Raw genomic sequence first — 15000 nt, 5'->3', positions numbered from 1 at the left:
TCTTTGATCTGGGAAGTCCAAATGCCTTTGAATGTTGCTGTCCTGCTTAGACTGGGGAAGATTGCCATATGCATTGAAGAAGTTGCTTCAAGGACTAGACAGAGGAGGTGACAATTGATTTTAGAAAGGAGTTTCTTTTACTGTTAGCTATAAAATTCCATCTTAAAATGATTTCTATCCAGGAAGGAGACAGGAATAAATCAATTGCTCCAACAGGCTTTCTTCTGTGATTCAGATTAGTTAACTATCTGGCATAGTACTCTTGTTTTAAATCAAAGTAGCCCATGCTAACTGGGGAACAGGAATTTGTCAATATCTGCACAGCTCCCTTGTGTTTTAATTTAGATGGTATTAGTAAAAACAAAGTATAAAATCTCCTTTGAATTGAGCTTAACTCCTGGTGATTGGGGATATATTCTCGTTGCTTTTAGAAATAGTTTGCCATTGCCTCGAGGAGGGTGTTTTCCGTTTTTTCAGGATGACAGTCCTGGGATTTCCCAACTACTAATCATTCCAACTCAAATCATCTTTTAGAGAATGGTCAAAGGCAGCTCAATGTTGCTTCTTCATTTCACATGTTGGAAAGCCTACTCTGCTGTGTTAATAAATGCTCTTGTATGCTCAACCCTGTCCTGAACATAATTCTGACATGCTTATGGATGTGATTGATGAGCCTTGCACAAACTTCAGAATTCTGTTGACTGTGAGATGTATAAATATGCTTTTTTTGAGCATCAGTTAATCTTTAATCCAACAGAGGATAAGACCTGTCGTCTTTTTTCTCTTGGAGACATTTTTCTCCTGGATGTATGAAAATCTGGTCTAATGAAATATCTAGTGAACATTCTATTTTATGGACTAGCCCGAGGGAAATCCAGGGGCTAATAGCAAAAATTTGTTTTTTGTAATATAACTGCAGTTTTGCTGTGCAACCTTCAGCCTACATTATTGTTGCAATGGATTTAATTTCAATCATGTATCTCCATCTTCCTTTGGGTTCAGACCTAAAATCTATTTTCTGTGCCAAGTGAGGGTTGGGATAAGCATTTGAAGATGTGTGAGATGCCTATTTACTCTTTTATTGCCTTGAAGGCTTTTGTATTACTGTAAAAGCTTTTATTGACAGGTGTTTCATTTCATCAAATTCATACACTGTTACTCAGTGCAGAGCTTTATGCTGTACTATTGTGAGTTCAGAAAGAAAGAAAACCATTAGGTCAGAGCCAAATAACAAAGCTGTAGACCAGATCCATTCAAAGGACTAAATCGCAGTTTCTTTAACGACAATTTGTGAACCCATTATAGGCAGATGAATTTGTGTAACACCCAAAATAAAACCATACAAGTCACATTATAAAAGAAGTATGAATATGCAGATTCCCATTCTTGAATTAAAGGTTAAACGTGTAACAGAAAATGGACCAGGCATCAGTTACTATCAATTGTAGTCAAATAACTAAGATGAACAAAGAAGACTTTTAAAGCCAATAGGAATGGATTGGTAAGGTAAGAACATTTTCACTTTAGCTACTTGAAAGCAATAGGATCTTTGCAGAATCTAGTTTCATGAGACAGATAAATCTGGGCAAAATAATTGTTTGAATGTTCCTTCTAATTAAGGAAATCTGACCTGTTTTCATTCTAATTGATAAGGAATAACTGCAAAGGGAAGGGGAATATTTTTCCCGAGTGGCCCCATCTGCCTCCCCTGACCTATTTTCTGCAATCTGTCCTACATAAATCATTGTTTCTGAGTTTGCCCTGGGGATTCTCTCTAGGTGCAAACTCAGCTGCAGTCATTACTTCAGGATTTAGCTGGGGGGGGGCTCTAAATTAAATCTCAGCCTGAGGAATGGGGATGATGGATCTTATTTGCATATGACCATAACACCATATAATTGTAAACCCACATTACGTATCTGATATTAGCACAATTGAGAAAGTCCAGAAATATTTCACAAGAAGAGTTCTCCACTCCTCTACTCGTTGCAGAAGACCTTATGCCACCAGACTTGAAATTCTAGAACTAGAAAACCTTGAATTACGCCGTCTTCGGTCTGACTTAAGCATGGTATATAAAATCATACATTGCAATGTCCTACCTGTCAGTGAATACTTCAGCTTCAACCATAACAACACAAGAGCACACAATAGATACAAACTCAAATTCTCGCATGGCAAATACCTTAACCCCTCCATTATCAGGAACATAGGCGTCAAGAGTTCACCTTCCAGATCAAGGGCCAACATGTTCTTAAGTCAATAAATGGTGTTCTTGCAGTTTTATTTTGTTGCGATTCTGACTACTTGAAATGTTTATTATAAAACATTAAATAAAAGAAAGATGTTAGTGGAACTGCAAATTAGAAAAATAGAAAGAATAGCAGTTCCACTAACATCTTTGGTGTTTCCACCAATCGCTCTATCAAAGAACTTGTATCCCATCACAGTAGATAAAGGCCAGGGGACTTTTTCTGGTGCTATTTATATGTTTGCAAGCATTCTATTTTTCATTAATACTAAATTTTAGGGACTTAAATGTTCATGACTTACCACCTAACTGGTTCAGAAACTTATCTGTGATAGTCACATCCCCAGTTGAGAAACAAGGGTGAACTTCAACTCCATACTCTCATTTAACTTTCAAAGCTGTGGTAGTTTTGTCTAGTGGTTAGGCATCAGGTTGGAACAGGGGTCCCCAAACTTGGCAACTTTTAAGATTTGTGGACTTCAATTCCCAGAATTCATAGCTGGCTGGAGAATTCTGGGAGTTGAAGTCCACAAATCTTCAAGTTGCCAAGTTTGGAGGCCTCTGGGTTAGAAACTGGGAGACCATGAGTTCGAGTCCTGCCTTAGGCATGAAAGCCAACTGGCTGACTTTGGGCCAGTCACTTTCTCTCAGCCCATCTCACTTCACAGGATGGTTGTTGTGGGGGAAAACAGGAGGAGGAGGAAGATGGGTTGGGTATGTTCACTGCCTTGAGTTATTTGTAAAAATAAGGAGAGGGCCAATAAAAGCAGCAGTAATTTAAAAAGACAAAAGAGGATAGGGAAGCGGTGTGTGTCAGGATGAAATACTTGGACGAAAGGCATTTTAACTCCTGAACTCCATATTTATTTGGGGAGAAGGGGGTGGAGATAGGATTATATTTTAGAAGACCAGATAACAGATAATCAGAGTTGGAAGGGACCTTGTAGGTCATCTAGTCCAACCCCCCGCCCAAGCAGGAGACCCTACACCATTTCTGACAAATGGCAGTCCTATCTCTTCTTGAAGGTCACAAGTGATGGCGCTCCCACAACTTCCAAGGGCAACTTCTGTTCCATGAGTTGATTGTTCTCCCTGTCAGAAAGTTTCTCCTTATTTCCAGGTTGAATCTCTCCTTGTTCAGTTTCCATCTATTATTCCTTGTCTGGCACTCGGGTGCTTTGGGAAATAGATTGACCCTCCCTCCTCTTGTAGCAGTCCCTCAAATATTGGAAGGCTGCTATCATGTCTCCCCTGGTCCTTCTCTTCACCAGACAAGCCAGGCCCAGTTCCTGCAACAGTTCCTTGTATGTTTTAGCCTCCAGTCCCGTCATCATCCTGGTTGCTCTTCTCTGCACTTTTTTTTTAAGAGTCTCAACATCTTTTTTAAAGTGTGGTGAACAAAACTGGATGCAGGACTCCAGGTGTGGTCCAGGGTGGGTTCCTTCCTTCCTTCCTTCCTTCCTTCCTTCCTTCCTTCCTTTTCTTCTTCTTCTTCTTCTTCTTCTTCTTCTTCTTCTTCTTCTTCTTCTTCTTCTTCTTCTTCTTCTTCTTCTTCTTCTTTCTTTCTTTCTTTCTTTCTTTCTTTCTTTCTTTTTTTCTTCCTTCCTTCCTTCCTTCCTTCTTTCTTTCTCTTTCTTTTTCTTTCTTTCTTTCTTTCTTTCTTTCTTTCTTTCTTTCTTTCTTTCTTTCTTTCTTTCTTTCTTTCTTTCTTTCTTTCTGTAATGCCCTTTCAAATCCAGTTAGAAATCTAACTGAGATTTCTGCCCTCCCGGCTCCAGCTCAGTCTGCCAAGCGGGTCTTCGGCTCCCACGGAAGGGCCAACCCGAAGCCACGGACCCCGGACACGCTTTGGAAGCCACCTCCACGTTTTCTCCTCTTGCCATGACACCGGGAGAGGAAAAACCGGGGGGGGGGGATGCTGCTCCTGGCAGAAAGCCCAACAGGTGCCAGCGCAGCCTGGGCTTCATCCCGCGCCAGAGGGACCCGGGAGAAGCAGCTACCCAGCGGGAGCCGGCCACCCAGTCCAGCCCAATCGGTGCAGGAGGGCAGACGGTAGCGCCAACCGGCTTCCCCCACCACCCGCAACAACACTCCGAGAAGCGTCGCCATGGCAGCCGCCGCCTCGAACTACGCGCCCCATAGTGCCCGGCGGCGCGACTGAGGCTGCGCGGCGGCGGCGGCGGCGGCGCCTGGGTTTGGCCAACGCGCCCTGCCTCTTCTCTTGGACAGCGCTTTTGGCTCGGCTCGGCTGGAGCGCGCGGAGAAAGGACCGGAGGAAGAAAGGACCAGGGCGAGGGGTGAGGGCGAAGGGGGCCCCGGCCAGGGAGGGCGGCGGCGGCGGTGCCTGGGGGGGTAAACCCTGCGATCGCCCCTTGCCTTCCCCGTTGCGCTTGGCTCCTTGCCTGCCGCCGCCCTCCGATCTGCAAGCAAGGATGCTGCTGCTGGTGCTGCTGCTGCGGGGAGGAAGGCGAGGCGAGGGCATCCCGTGCCAGCCAGCCTGGAGGGAGCGCTTGCAAGGGAGCCCAACGGATGCTCCGCTGCCCGGGCCGTTTGCTGTTGCCCGGAGATGGGCAGACGAGCGATGGGTGGCTACGGGTGGGGTGAGGTGGGGGGGGGAGAGACGTATTGGAGGATCCGCCCCGATTTTGGCAAGAATCGCGCCCAATGTTGTGAAAATGAGCCTTTTTAATCTTACCAATTCCTGAAAGCTTGAATGGAAGGGGACGGAATGGGAAGAGAAGGAAGCCCCCCTGCCAGTGCACACTTCTTCCTAGTTGCCCCCCTCCTATGCGGCTTGCTGGGTGGTTATTTTTGGGGGGGGGGGGTGGAAGGCGAGAGGAGAGGTAGGTGCCTTTGGTTTTAGTTGCAGAGACCTAGGTTTGGGCAATGGCTTACAATCGATCCAGCCCGACTGCGACTCTCCGGCAAACGAGTGTGGAATGCAGAAGAGAAATCCTTCCCATCATCCTCAATCCCTTGGGAGGGAGAGAAGAGTGTGGGAGAAACGGTTTTATTTGACCCCAAGGGATCCTTTGGCGATGGATCTCAGATGCTCCCCACTGCAGGAAACATGTCCCTTTGTGCAGGGTTCTCGACTTGAAGCCATTCTGTGAAAACCCTTGTGGTTTTTCAAAGGTGTTCCTGCTTCCTTAGAAAGCGGGGGGTGGTTAAGATGGCAGCCAAGGTTTGTCTTTTGGGGTTGGTTTCAGCAGATGGACAGAGCCTAAAGCTCGCCCTGTCCCGTATCTCTGAACCGCGAGGCTTCAAAACCCTTAGAAATCAGGAACTGTAGTGAGTGAAGTGACTTCATGTGCCAGATCAGAGGAATCTGGTTACTAGATGAGGTCATGGAGTTAAGTCAGAATAAATTTAATATTCCATAGCCCCCTTCGGACTATGAAAATGTGGTTTTCCAACCCCCAGGATTGTTCCCAAGTTGTGTCTTGGCTTGTCATTTAACATAGATGCCTTCCTTGGAATCTCTTTCTCTTTACATCCGGAGTTCACACCACTTGCTGACCAGGGTTTGCTTTGGATTCAACCGTGGGTATTCTTGTAAAATAAGGGTTGATTATTTATTGTGGTTCATTAAGTCACTTTGAAACAATCCGGGGCGGGCTAGAGTGGATGATCCCAGTTTGTGTATAGAGAATGAAGGAGAAAAGTTGGTATATGTCAGGGGGTCCCCAAACTTGGCAACTTTTAAGACTTGTGGACTTCAACTCCCAGAATTCCTCAGGCAGCTATGGTGGGAGTTGAAGTCCACAAGTCTTAAAAGTTGCCAAGTTTGGAGACCTCTGGTATATGTAATTCTTTATAAATTGGGTGTCCTTAAAAAAACAATCAATTTTCTTTAAAAAAAATAATAATTTCAGCTTTCGTCTCATATTACTTTGTTTAGTATTTAACAAACCAGAGAATTCGGTTAAAACGCTTGTTTTAAAACACAAAAGGTTCAAAGGGACTCACTTGTTGGAAAATTGGGTTGCCTTTCTTGTGCTGCCACCTCCTTTCTAAATCCACAGAATGACACCCCCTCCTTGTGATCCAGCTGCAGTTTGTGTGATCAGCGCATTTTAAGAGCAAGGCGAGCCACCGTGCCAGATGTCGCTGCCAAAATAAGCACGTCCGAAGAAAACTTGAAAAGCTTAAATTAAGAGAGATTTAAAAAGAAAAAACTAAATCCTGGGAATCTGGACTGGGAAGCATACATTGCCTGCGTAGCTGGTTATAACCCTCATTTTGGTTGAGTAGCGCAGTGTCGGTGCAGTTGTCAGGGGGTTTCAGTTCAATGTGTGGAGTGTGAAGGATGTGCGTTTGTGTTTGTTTTCATGGTCATGATGTGCACTGAAGATGGTGTTTGATTTCGTTGTATGAGGTGCAATGACAAGGAAGTAAACTAAACTAGAATAAGGTCCAATAGGAGCTCGTGTTGATTAATCTATCAATCATACCTCAAGAGTTCCATGGAATTGATGGGAAGATGGATTGATGTGGCCACTTTGTGAGCAATGGATATGCTTCCAAACACATCCTCTTCCCTATTTATGGCTCTGTCTGCTGTCCTTATTTCCTAACTTTTGAAGGTAAAACTAGCTTTTTCACAGTAGTTGCAAATCAATATGGAAAACTCAAGGCACAAATGATCACGGCTATCCGCAGGGCATGTGGCAGCCACGTGGGGTCTAATCAACATTCTACAGGTAGTCCTTGACTTACAATATTTCGCTTGGTGACTGTGTGAAGTTACAACGGCACTGGAAAAAGTGACTTGGGACCATTTTTCACCCTTATGACCGTTGCAGCATTCTCATGGTCATGTGATTTTACATTTGGAAGCTTGACAACTGACTCACATTTATGACGGGCGCAGGGGTCCCAGGAGTCCCCTTTTGCGACCTTCTGACTCGCTTAACAACCGGGTTACTAATTTAACAACTGCAGCGATTCACTTAACCAACCTGGCAAGAAAAGTCGTAAAATGGGGCAAAACTCATTTAACAAATTTCTCACTTAAGCGACATGATTTTGGGGCTCAATTACGGTCGTTGGGTTGAGGACTAGCTGGACTTTTTTTGAATGTGTGCCACGCCTGAGAAGTAGGCAAAGCTTCAACCGCATCGTTGCAGCCATCATCCTGACTTTTCTCACCACACCCTGAAGACAACCTGAAAATAACCACAAATGTCTGTTGGTTATGATGCTGGGTTTTCGGCATTTTTTTACGAGCATGCCCGTGGTTGATTTTTTCGGAATTTTGTGGGATAAAAGCTGTATTTGGATAATTTCTGGCACGCTGCTTTCTTCTCCCCGGATGGGTAGTTAATTTTATCATTGTGAAAAAAAAAATTTAATGTTGCTTCAGGGGAAAGGAACTAGAGACAATGGCTTGGAATATTAACAGCTGCAAGGATTTCGTACACACAACTCTGGAAAGAAAAAGGGGTTCCACCAGAAGGCATGGTTATAAAAAAAATAATCGATTGTATAGAGATGGACAGGCTAACGGTGAAAATAAAAGACAGAGAAGATTCAATTTGCTATAGGGCCTGGGATGCCTGGTATGAGTGGTTTAGAAATAAAAATAAAATAAAATGGCAATTAGGAAAAGAATGAGGGAATATGTAAATATGTAAATATACCATAGAGAAGATTGATGTGTAAGGATAAAAGATCTTGATTTATAGCAAAAAGTAAGATGTAGTGGTAAAGGAATAAGTAAATACATATACTGAAAAATGTAAGGAGGTACGAAAGATGTCTTGATGTTGATAACAATGTATACATTTTTATTTTATGTTTTTTAAAATGTGAAAAATTAATAAAATTTATTAAAATAACAAATGTTGCTTCAGAGGAAAGGACTAGAGACAATGGCTTGGAATTGGAAAAATGACTATTTTAGCTAAATAATAGAAAAATGCGGTCAAAGAGTAAAAATAGTTCAGCGCAGAAATGAAGTGTTTTGGGAAACAGTCTGTCCAAATAGTTGAGAGGGAGTTAAGCAGAATTTGTCTTTCTATAGGAAAAGCCATTGTGGCAAGATTTCTGCATAGCAGTGAGTTAGAACAGACAGCCTCTAAAATCTCTTCTGATTCTAAAATCGAAAGATTTGAGAGTGGTAGAATTGGTGTGTGTGTGTGTGTGTAGAGAATCACAACTACTAGTGCCCTCTATTCTTCAAGATGTGGCTTTTCGTTTTTTATAGAGCCACTCTTGGTTCCCATGAAATGTTATCTCTGAAAAAAAGAAACAAATGTGTCCAAAACAGCACGATGGAAATTTTCTCCTGGAAGAATTCAAAGAAGCGATTATCGGTTTATGACCTCGGTGAAACTGTAGATAGAGTTTGCTGCTTTTTGAAGCAGGAATTCTTTCTGAAGAGAAACATTTTATGGAAGGAGCATCTATAGTAGAAGAGAAAGGCCTGAAAAGACCAATTTACATGGGGCAGAAAAATTGCTTTGTATGAAATATTAAGTATATTAAGTATGCTCTCCTGATTGTTTCTCTTGGTTTCTTTCTTTACAACAACCTTGTAAGGCAAGTGATCAGGAATAAGTGATTGATCCAAAGTTATCCAATGAGTGAGGATTTGAACCTATGCAGGCAGCCCAATTGTGACCCAGGTTGAACCCAGCTTCTCAACTCTGGTTTGAGAGTTTGGAATGCCCAGTCTTCTGAACTAGCCTGCAGACATATGTGGAAGAGGATACATCAAGATAGAGAAGGCTGGTTTGATTATCAGTCGGCTGTGACTTTCTTCATATACTTTGGTACCGATTAGGAATTGAGTTTTTAGAGGATGCTAAATAGTAACTTCCAGCAGTTCTCTTCATTGCACCTGCTGGCCAGGTCACCTATGAATTGCAGTTGGGGACTATCTAGAAGGCCACAAGTTTGGTGCACCTCAACCATCCACCTGTAATCTGGTTGGATGGCTTCGGATGTTGGGATGCCAGTTCTGGGAGGTTCGCAGAAAAACATCTCGTTTTCTTTTGGTTATTTTTCCAGATTTCCATAAAGACAATAGTCCTCATTGCAACTGGGCTAAAGCAAAGAGTAAATGAAGGTTGTTTCTGTTGACAGACCACTCCCATTAAATGTTATTCTTGTCTAGTTATGTATCTTTTTTTTTTCGCCCAGCAAAGTGGGATATTTTCCTTCTTTCCTCACACTATGAAACTCTTTAATCTTCTCTAGATCAAAGCAGGAGTAAGTTTGACGTGCATTATATCAAATGACCAGAAAGGCATCTATTGAACACGACAAAGATTGATTGGTTTCTTTTAATGGAATAGAGTTCTTCATGTTTAAACAATTTTTAGTGAGAAGAAAAAATTAAGCCCAATAAAGTTGCTTTTCAAGACCGTACTGAAAAACAGAATTGATGTATCCCAATGGGAACTTTTCAAATTGAGCAGCAAGAGTCGTTCTTTGAGCCAATTTTTAACTCCCTCCAAGAAGGGTTGATATATGAATTGTTCTCAGGATGACTCTAGGACAGAAGCATTGTGGGAATTTTAAAGTATGTCTTTATTTTGAGTCATCTATGTTTCCTGGGAGTGTTGACGTGTGAGCTCTAACCTATTGTTGACATTCAAGTAGTAGTCCAAGAATGACATATAGTGCAACGGGATCTCCACATAATTTAAGAATCATGTGTTCCAACCAGTACAATCACATTACTAGATGAGATCATGAAGCTAAGTCAGAGTGAACGTAACATTTCATGCTTTTATTCAGAATATAAGAATGTTTTTACCCCCCTGGGAGGGAAACATTTTTGAGAAGCAAGGACAAAGCGAGCAACTGATCCCAATTATAAACACGACTTTCTGTCTCACACGAATTGATCATACTTCTTGTCTCACTGTAAGGATTTAGAAATTAATCAATAACCTTATGTGTCATTCTGTGTGCAGACCTTAATAAATTAATCCAATGGGTAAACAGCGCTGTAAACTTGAATGCACAAACACAAAATAGGTCAGCAAATATTTTCTATCTTTTGCTGAAATGGAGAAACTAACCTTGAGAAAAGTGTGGGAAGAAATTCTCCTGGGTAAATCTCATTCTTTCCAGTTCCACACATGCAGGTATTGCACAGGAGATGAAGACCCTTTAGCTCTGGGAATGGTTGTGATTGGGCCATGGGACAACCCAGCACCCAAGTTATGCCAAGTCAAAGGACAAAGAGACAGGGCCAGGAAAAAAAAAGAAAGATAAAAGAATATATCTGAACACAGGCTGGCTGTATTGATAAAATAAATGCTCCTTTTCTTTGACAATGGATAGCTAAGGTGGCTGGACTTGTGAGAACTTAATGAGCTGTTGCTAATAATTTTTAGAGGAGTGCTAGAAGAATTACAACAAACTAATATTTGGGAAGTACTTGTAATAGTTAAAAGCACCAAGCAGATATTAAAATTATGTTTTGTATTGTAAATCATATCATGTAAAACATCGCCAATAAGTTATTTCTGCAATGTTTGTAAATTAGCAGAGAGAACTAACCATCTCTCCTTTTTCCAGGAATCCGGAAGAGTGTCTTGTGAATGATTGACAGGTAAACGACAAAGGACGTGATTGAGAGACATGTCAGTGCCATTCCGGAAAGAGTTGGAGAAATACAAAAATATCAATGAAGATGAAATTCTGAACAAACTCTCTGAGGATGAACTAAAACAGCTAGAGAATGTCCTTGACGACTTAGATCCAGAGGTACGTTCTAAACAATGAAACCACATTTCCGATGTTCAAAATTAGCCTCTTAAATGTTTATAATGCCTGAAGGTATAAAGATACAAGCTAGATTCATGGTTCGTTTTAACGGTACCCACAATGTCTGTCACAGCGAACCACAATCCACTGTATATAATGCCCAAGTTCACAAGACTAGGATAAACAATCCAAATGGGAGGTTTTCAACTCCATGTGGCCTGTGATAATAATAGATTGTGGAATTTACAGTCATTCAGAAGGAACAACGAGGTCTATTATGGAACCCATATCATGTATCTGATATTAACACAATTGAAAAAGTCCAGAAATATTTCACAAGAAGAGTTCTCCGCTCCTCTACTCATTGCAGAATACCTTATGCCACCAGACTTGAAACTCTAGACCTAGAAAACCTAGAACTACGCCGCCTCTGGTCCGATCTAAATATAGTATATAAAATCATACATTGCAATGTCCTACCTGTCAATGAATACTTCAGCTTCAATCATAACAATACAAGAGCAAACAATAGATACAAACTCAAGGTTAACTAAACCAAACTTGATTGCAGGAAATACGACTTCAGCAACAGAGTGTTCAATGTTTGGAATACTCTACCTGACTCTGTGGTTTCTTCCCCAAACCCCAAAAACTTTAACCTTAGACTGTCTATTATGGACCTCACCCCTTTCCTAAGAGGTCTGTAGGGGGCATGCATAAGCGCACCAACGTGCCTGCCGTCCCTGTCCTATTGTTTCTTTTTATTTTTCTTATAAGTATCTATCTCATGTATTCAAAACTATGTTTATTCTTATACCTGTATCTTGTAAGCGATTGACAAATCAAATAAATACTAAAAAAACAACAACTAAATACTATTGCTAATATTTGAAGTGACTCATGAAGCAGCAGAAGATGATAGCCTAGAGGTACATATTGAGAGTATGATGGTGGGATAAGGCTGCAGTTTAACGTCTGCTAGATCTGTGTGTGCTTTGAAAATGATTCAGAAGTGCTCCATAGGGCAGGGGTCCCCAACCACCGGTCCGCGGACCGGCACCGGTCCGTGGAACAAGTCCTACCGGGCCGCTGGTTTGCTGGGCGCGCCATCTTTTTTGATGAAAAAGTGCTTCCGGTGAGCTTTTCCGGGTAGAAAGCTCACCGGAAGCACGTTTCATCAAAAAAGATCGCGAAGCCAGCGCTTCGATGAGCTTTTCCGGGTAGAAAGCCATTTCTACCGGAAAAGCTCACTGAAGCGCTAGCGCCGCCATCTTTGATGAAAAGTGCTTCCGGTGACCTCACCGGAAGCACTTTCATCAAAAAGATGGCGGCGCCCAGCTGATGCCGGTACCAGGCCGTGGCGCCCAGCTGATGCCAGTACCGGGCCACGGCATAAAAAAGGTTGGGGATCACTGCCATAGGGTATAGAGAGAAGCATCTTTAGTCATTCAACGGATCTATTTTTTTTTTTCAGACTTCCACTCAAGTCAGAAAAAAGAATAATGGTGAATATGAATAGCTCCCTTCAGCTCTGAAGCACTTTTTCCAAATCAGTTTTGTAGTGTGTACAGCGGGGGTGTCAAACTTAAGGCCCGCAGGCCAGGTGCTTAGATCGGGTCCACAGGGCTGCCTTGGAAACAGCGAAGGACCTGCCCACGGTGCCTCTGCCAGCGAAAATGGAGCCCGGGAGGGTGAGTGTGTGTGCTGGCAGAGGGATTGTTTTGACCCAAACCTTGTTCCAAGGAAACAAACACGAAGCGGAGGTAACAGAAAAACCTTTTAATGATTCTTTACAAATTCCGTTCCTTCCCGGTTAAAAGGCTGCTTCAAACTAATTTTCTCTGATAAGAACAAGCCTTGCCAAGGTGGTGCAAGGTTGCCAAGAACACTAGATAAAGTTGCCAAGAAGTATTTCAAACACAAAGAGTCTCCCAAACACCAACCAAGATATTCTGAACATCCACAAGGCTTGAGTGCAAAAACTTCTTTGCTTCCTGCAAAGAACTCCGGTTTCTCAGCTGGCTTTTATCTCTTGAGGGAGGGGCCATTACCTTGCAGCCTTACTCCCAAGTTGCCAGTGCTGCTGCAGCTGCTCTTTCCTTCGAGCAGCCCTGCGCGCACACGCACTAAGCACAGGCTCCTCGGGGACTCCTTCATCACTCCTGCCAGCCTCCACAATCTCTGAAGGCAGCATTCCACTCCCTGTTGGTCCTGGCCCCATCCCTGCATCACACGCAGGCCCCTCATCTGAGTCCTCGCTCTCCGAGACCTCAGCTGTCCGCACCTGCTGCCGGCGAACCACAACAGGGCTGCAGGAGGCTGTTGTGGCTGAAAACGGAGCTCGGGAGCCCTTTTTCTCTGGCAGAGTGCTCGGGCCACTTGACACGAGTTACATCGAGCTGGCCACGCCCATCCTGGCCACGCCCATCCCAGCCACCTGCGGTCAAGCACAATCCTGATGTGGTGCTCAATGAAATCAAGTTTGACACCCTTGGTGTACAGCATCTACTACTTTTTCCTTACAAGGGCCACAAATGCCATGCAATTTCTGAGGAAAAAAAAGAGAGAGAGATCCTTACTGGCAGGTGCCATTTGTGTGCCTATGTGTTGAGTTCGGTAGGGGATGCTGCAACAGTAGTAAACGCGAGGACACTTTTTTGAGTGCCATTGTAAGTTTGAAGCAGGGGTGGGATTCAAATTTTTAACAACCGGTTCTGTGGGCATGGCTTAGTTGGTGGGTGTGACTTAGTGGTCATGTGACTGGCTGGTCGTGGCCAACTCAACATCACTCACATCGAGGCATGCGTCTCCTCGCCTGGCCTCTCATGACTGTGGGGATGCTGCAACAGTCGTAAGTGTGAAAAATGGTCATAAGTCACTTTTTTCAGTGCCATTGTAACTTTGAATGGTCACTCCACACAAGCAAAGTACCAGCAAAGGAGGGGGGAAAAACTCCAGAGAAGTTCCAGAGACAGGAAGTCTAGTCCTGCCAAGAATGTAATAAGGGTTAACGGAGAGGCAGTTTCTGTAAGCAACACCAGAATGTTTCCTTCCTGCCTTCCTTACAGGATTAGGCCAGTAATTTCTTCTAACATCCGGTTCTCCGAACTGCTTCGAATGTTAACAACCGGTTCTAGCGAATAGGTGCGAACTGGTAGAATCCCACCCCTCGTTTGAAGGGTCGCTAAACAAATGTTTTACGTCGAGGACTATCCGTATCCTTTTCCGATTCTTTTTGCTCTGAAGCAGGCGTGCGCATCAGCTAGATGTCACCTTAAAAGAAGTTGTGGAAATGTTCAACTCTTCCTGACTGAATAATTCCTTCTGTTTCTCGCCGTGGCAGAATGCCCTTCTACCAGCAGGCTTTCGACAGAAAGATCAGACCAGTAAAGGTGCCACGGGACCTTTCGATAGAGAACGACTATTGTCCTACTTGGAGAAACAAGCCTTGGAGCACCAAGACAGACCAGATATTGTACCTTTTACTGGAGAAAAGAAAGGTAAGTTCCTGGCTGCGACGAATAAAGCAAGGGAGATTCTACAGTTACCTTGCTGCCTCCCCGCAACATGGCAGACAAACATCTATGCAAATTGCAAGGGTATAAATATGCAATTCGTGTAATCACCTTCTTTTACCCTAAATTATTATCATTATATAATCAAATTCAATATGAAAAGGTATGTAACAATTAAGTTTTTACATCACCTGTCTTCTAGCAATTCCAGGCAGTTTACAATTGTTAAAAGCATTTAAGAATAAAAAGCAATATTAAAAAAAAAAGCACAAAAGCAGCAAGTTGTTGCTATTACAACTTGCTGGTTTTGCTCATGCCCTTGATCAAAATCTTTTTTTATCCTTATTTCCTGGATTCTATTTTAATATTCAATATCAAGGGTGGATACCGTGACTCGCAAGGCATACAGGACCTCTGAGTGATCCATATTGGCTCGCTAGGATTTAAATAAATTTGCCAGTTGGCTTCTCAAGGTATTCCTGTAACTTCTAATCTTAGGAGTCATGTTGT

The 15000-nt window shown here is 42.9% G+C and overlaps 1 protein-coding gene across 3 annotated transcripts in view; it reads left to right on the top strand.

Annotated features, from left to right (window-relative positions):
• The first annotated feature begins 4385 nt into the window (after nucleotides 1-4385).
• Nucleotides 4386-15000, top strand: part of LOC113429685 (tropomodulin-2-like) — a 29627-nt gene continuing 19012 nt past the window's right edge. The window contains exons 1-3 of one of the 3 annotated variants that reach the window (XM_087972905.1): nucleotides 4386-4548; nucleotides 10787-10975; nucleotides 14319-14475. In XM_087972905.1, the coding sequence (XP_087829031.1) occupies nucleotides 10850-10975; nucleotides 14319-14475 (283 nt within the window). In that variant the 5' untranslated portion in view covers nucleotides 4386-4548; nucleotides 10787-10849. Of the gene's footprint in view, nucleotides 4549-5720; nucleotides 5795-10786; nucleotides 10976-14318; nucleotides 14476-15000 lie in introns of those variants that run through there. The other 2 variants (XM_087972903.1, XM_087972904.1) reach the window with 2 other exon arrangements.

Source organism: Notechis scutatus, chromosome 11 (assembly GCF_049901735.1).
Source record: "Notechis scutatus isolate UNSWTSFEM ecotype Mainland chromosome 11, rNotScu1.2, whole genome shotgun sequence".
Taxonomy (NCBI): Eukaryota; Metazoa; Chordata; class Lepidosauria; order Squamata; family Elapidae; genus Notechis; species Notechis scutatus.
Note: the sequence above shows the minus strand (reverse complement) of the source record. Positions and strands in the feature narration are given on the sequence as shown.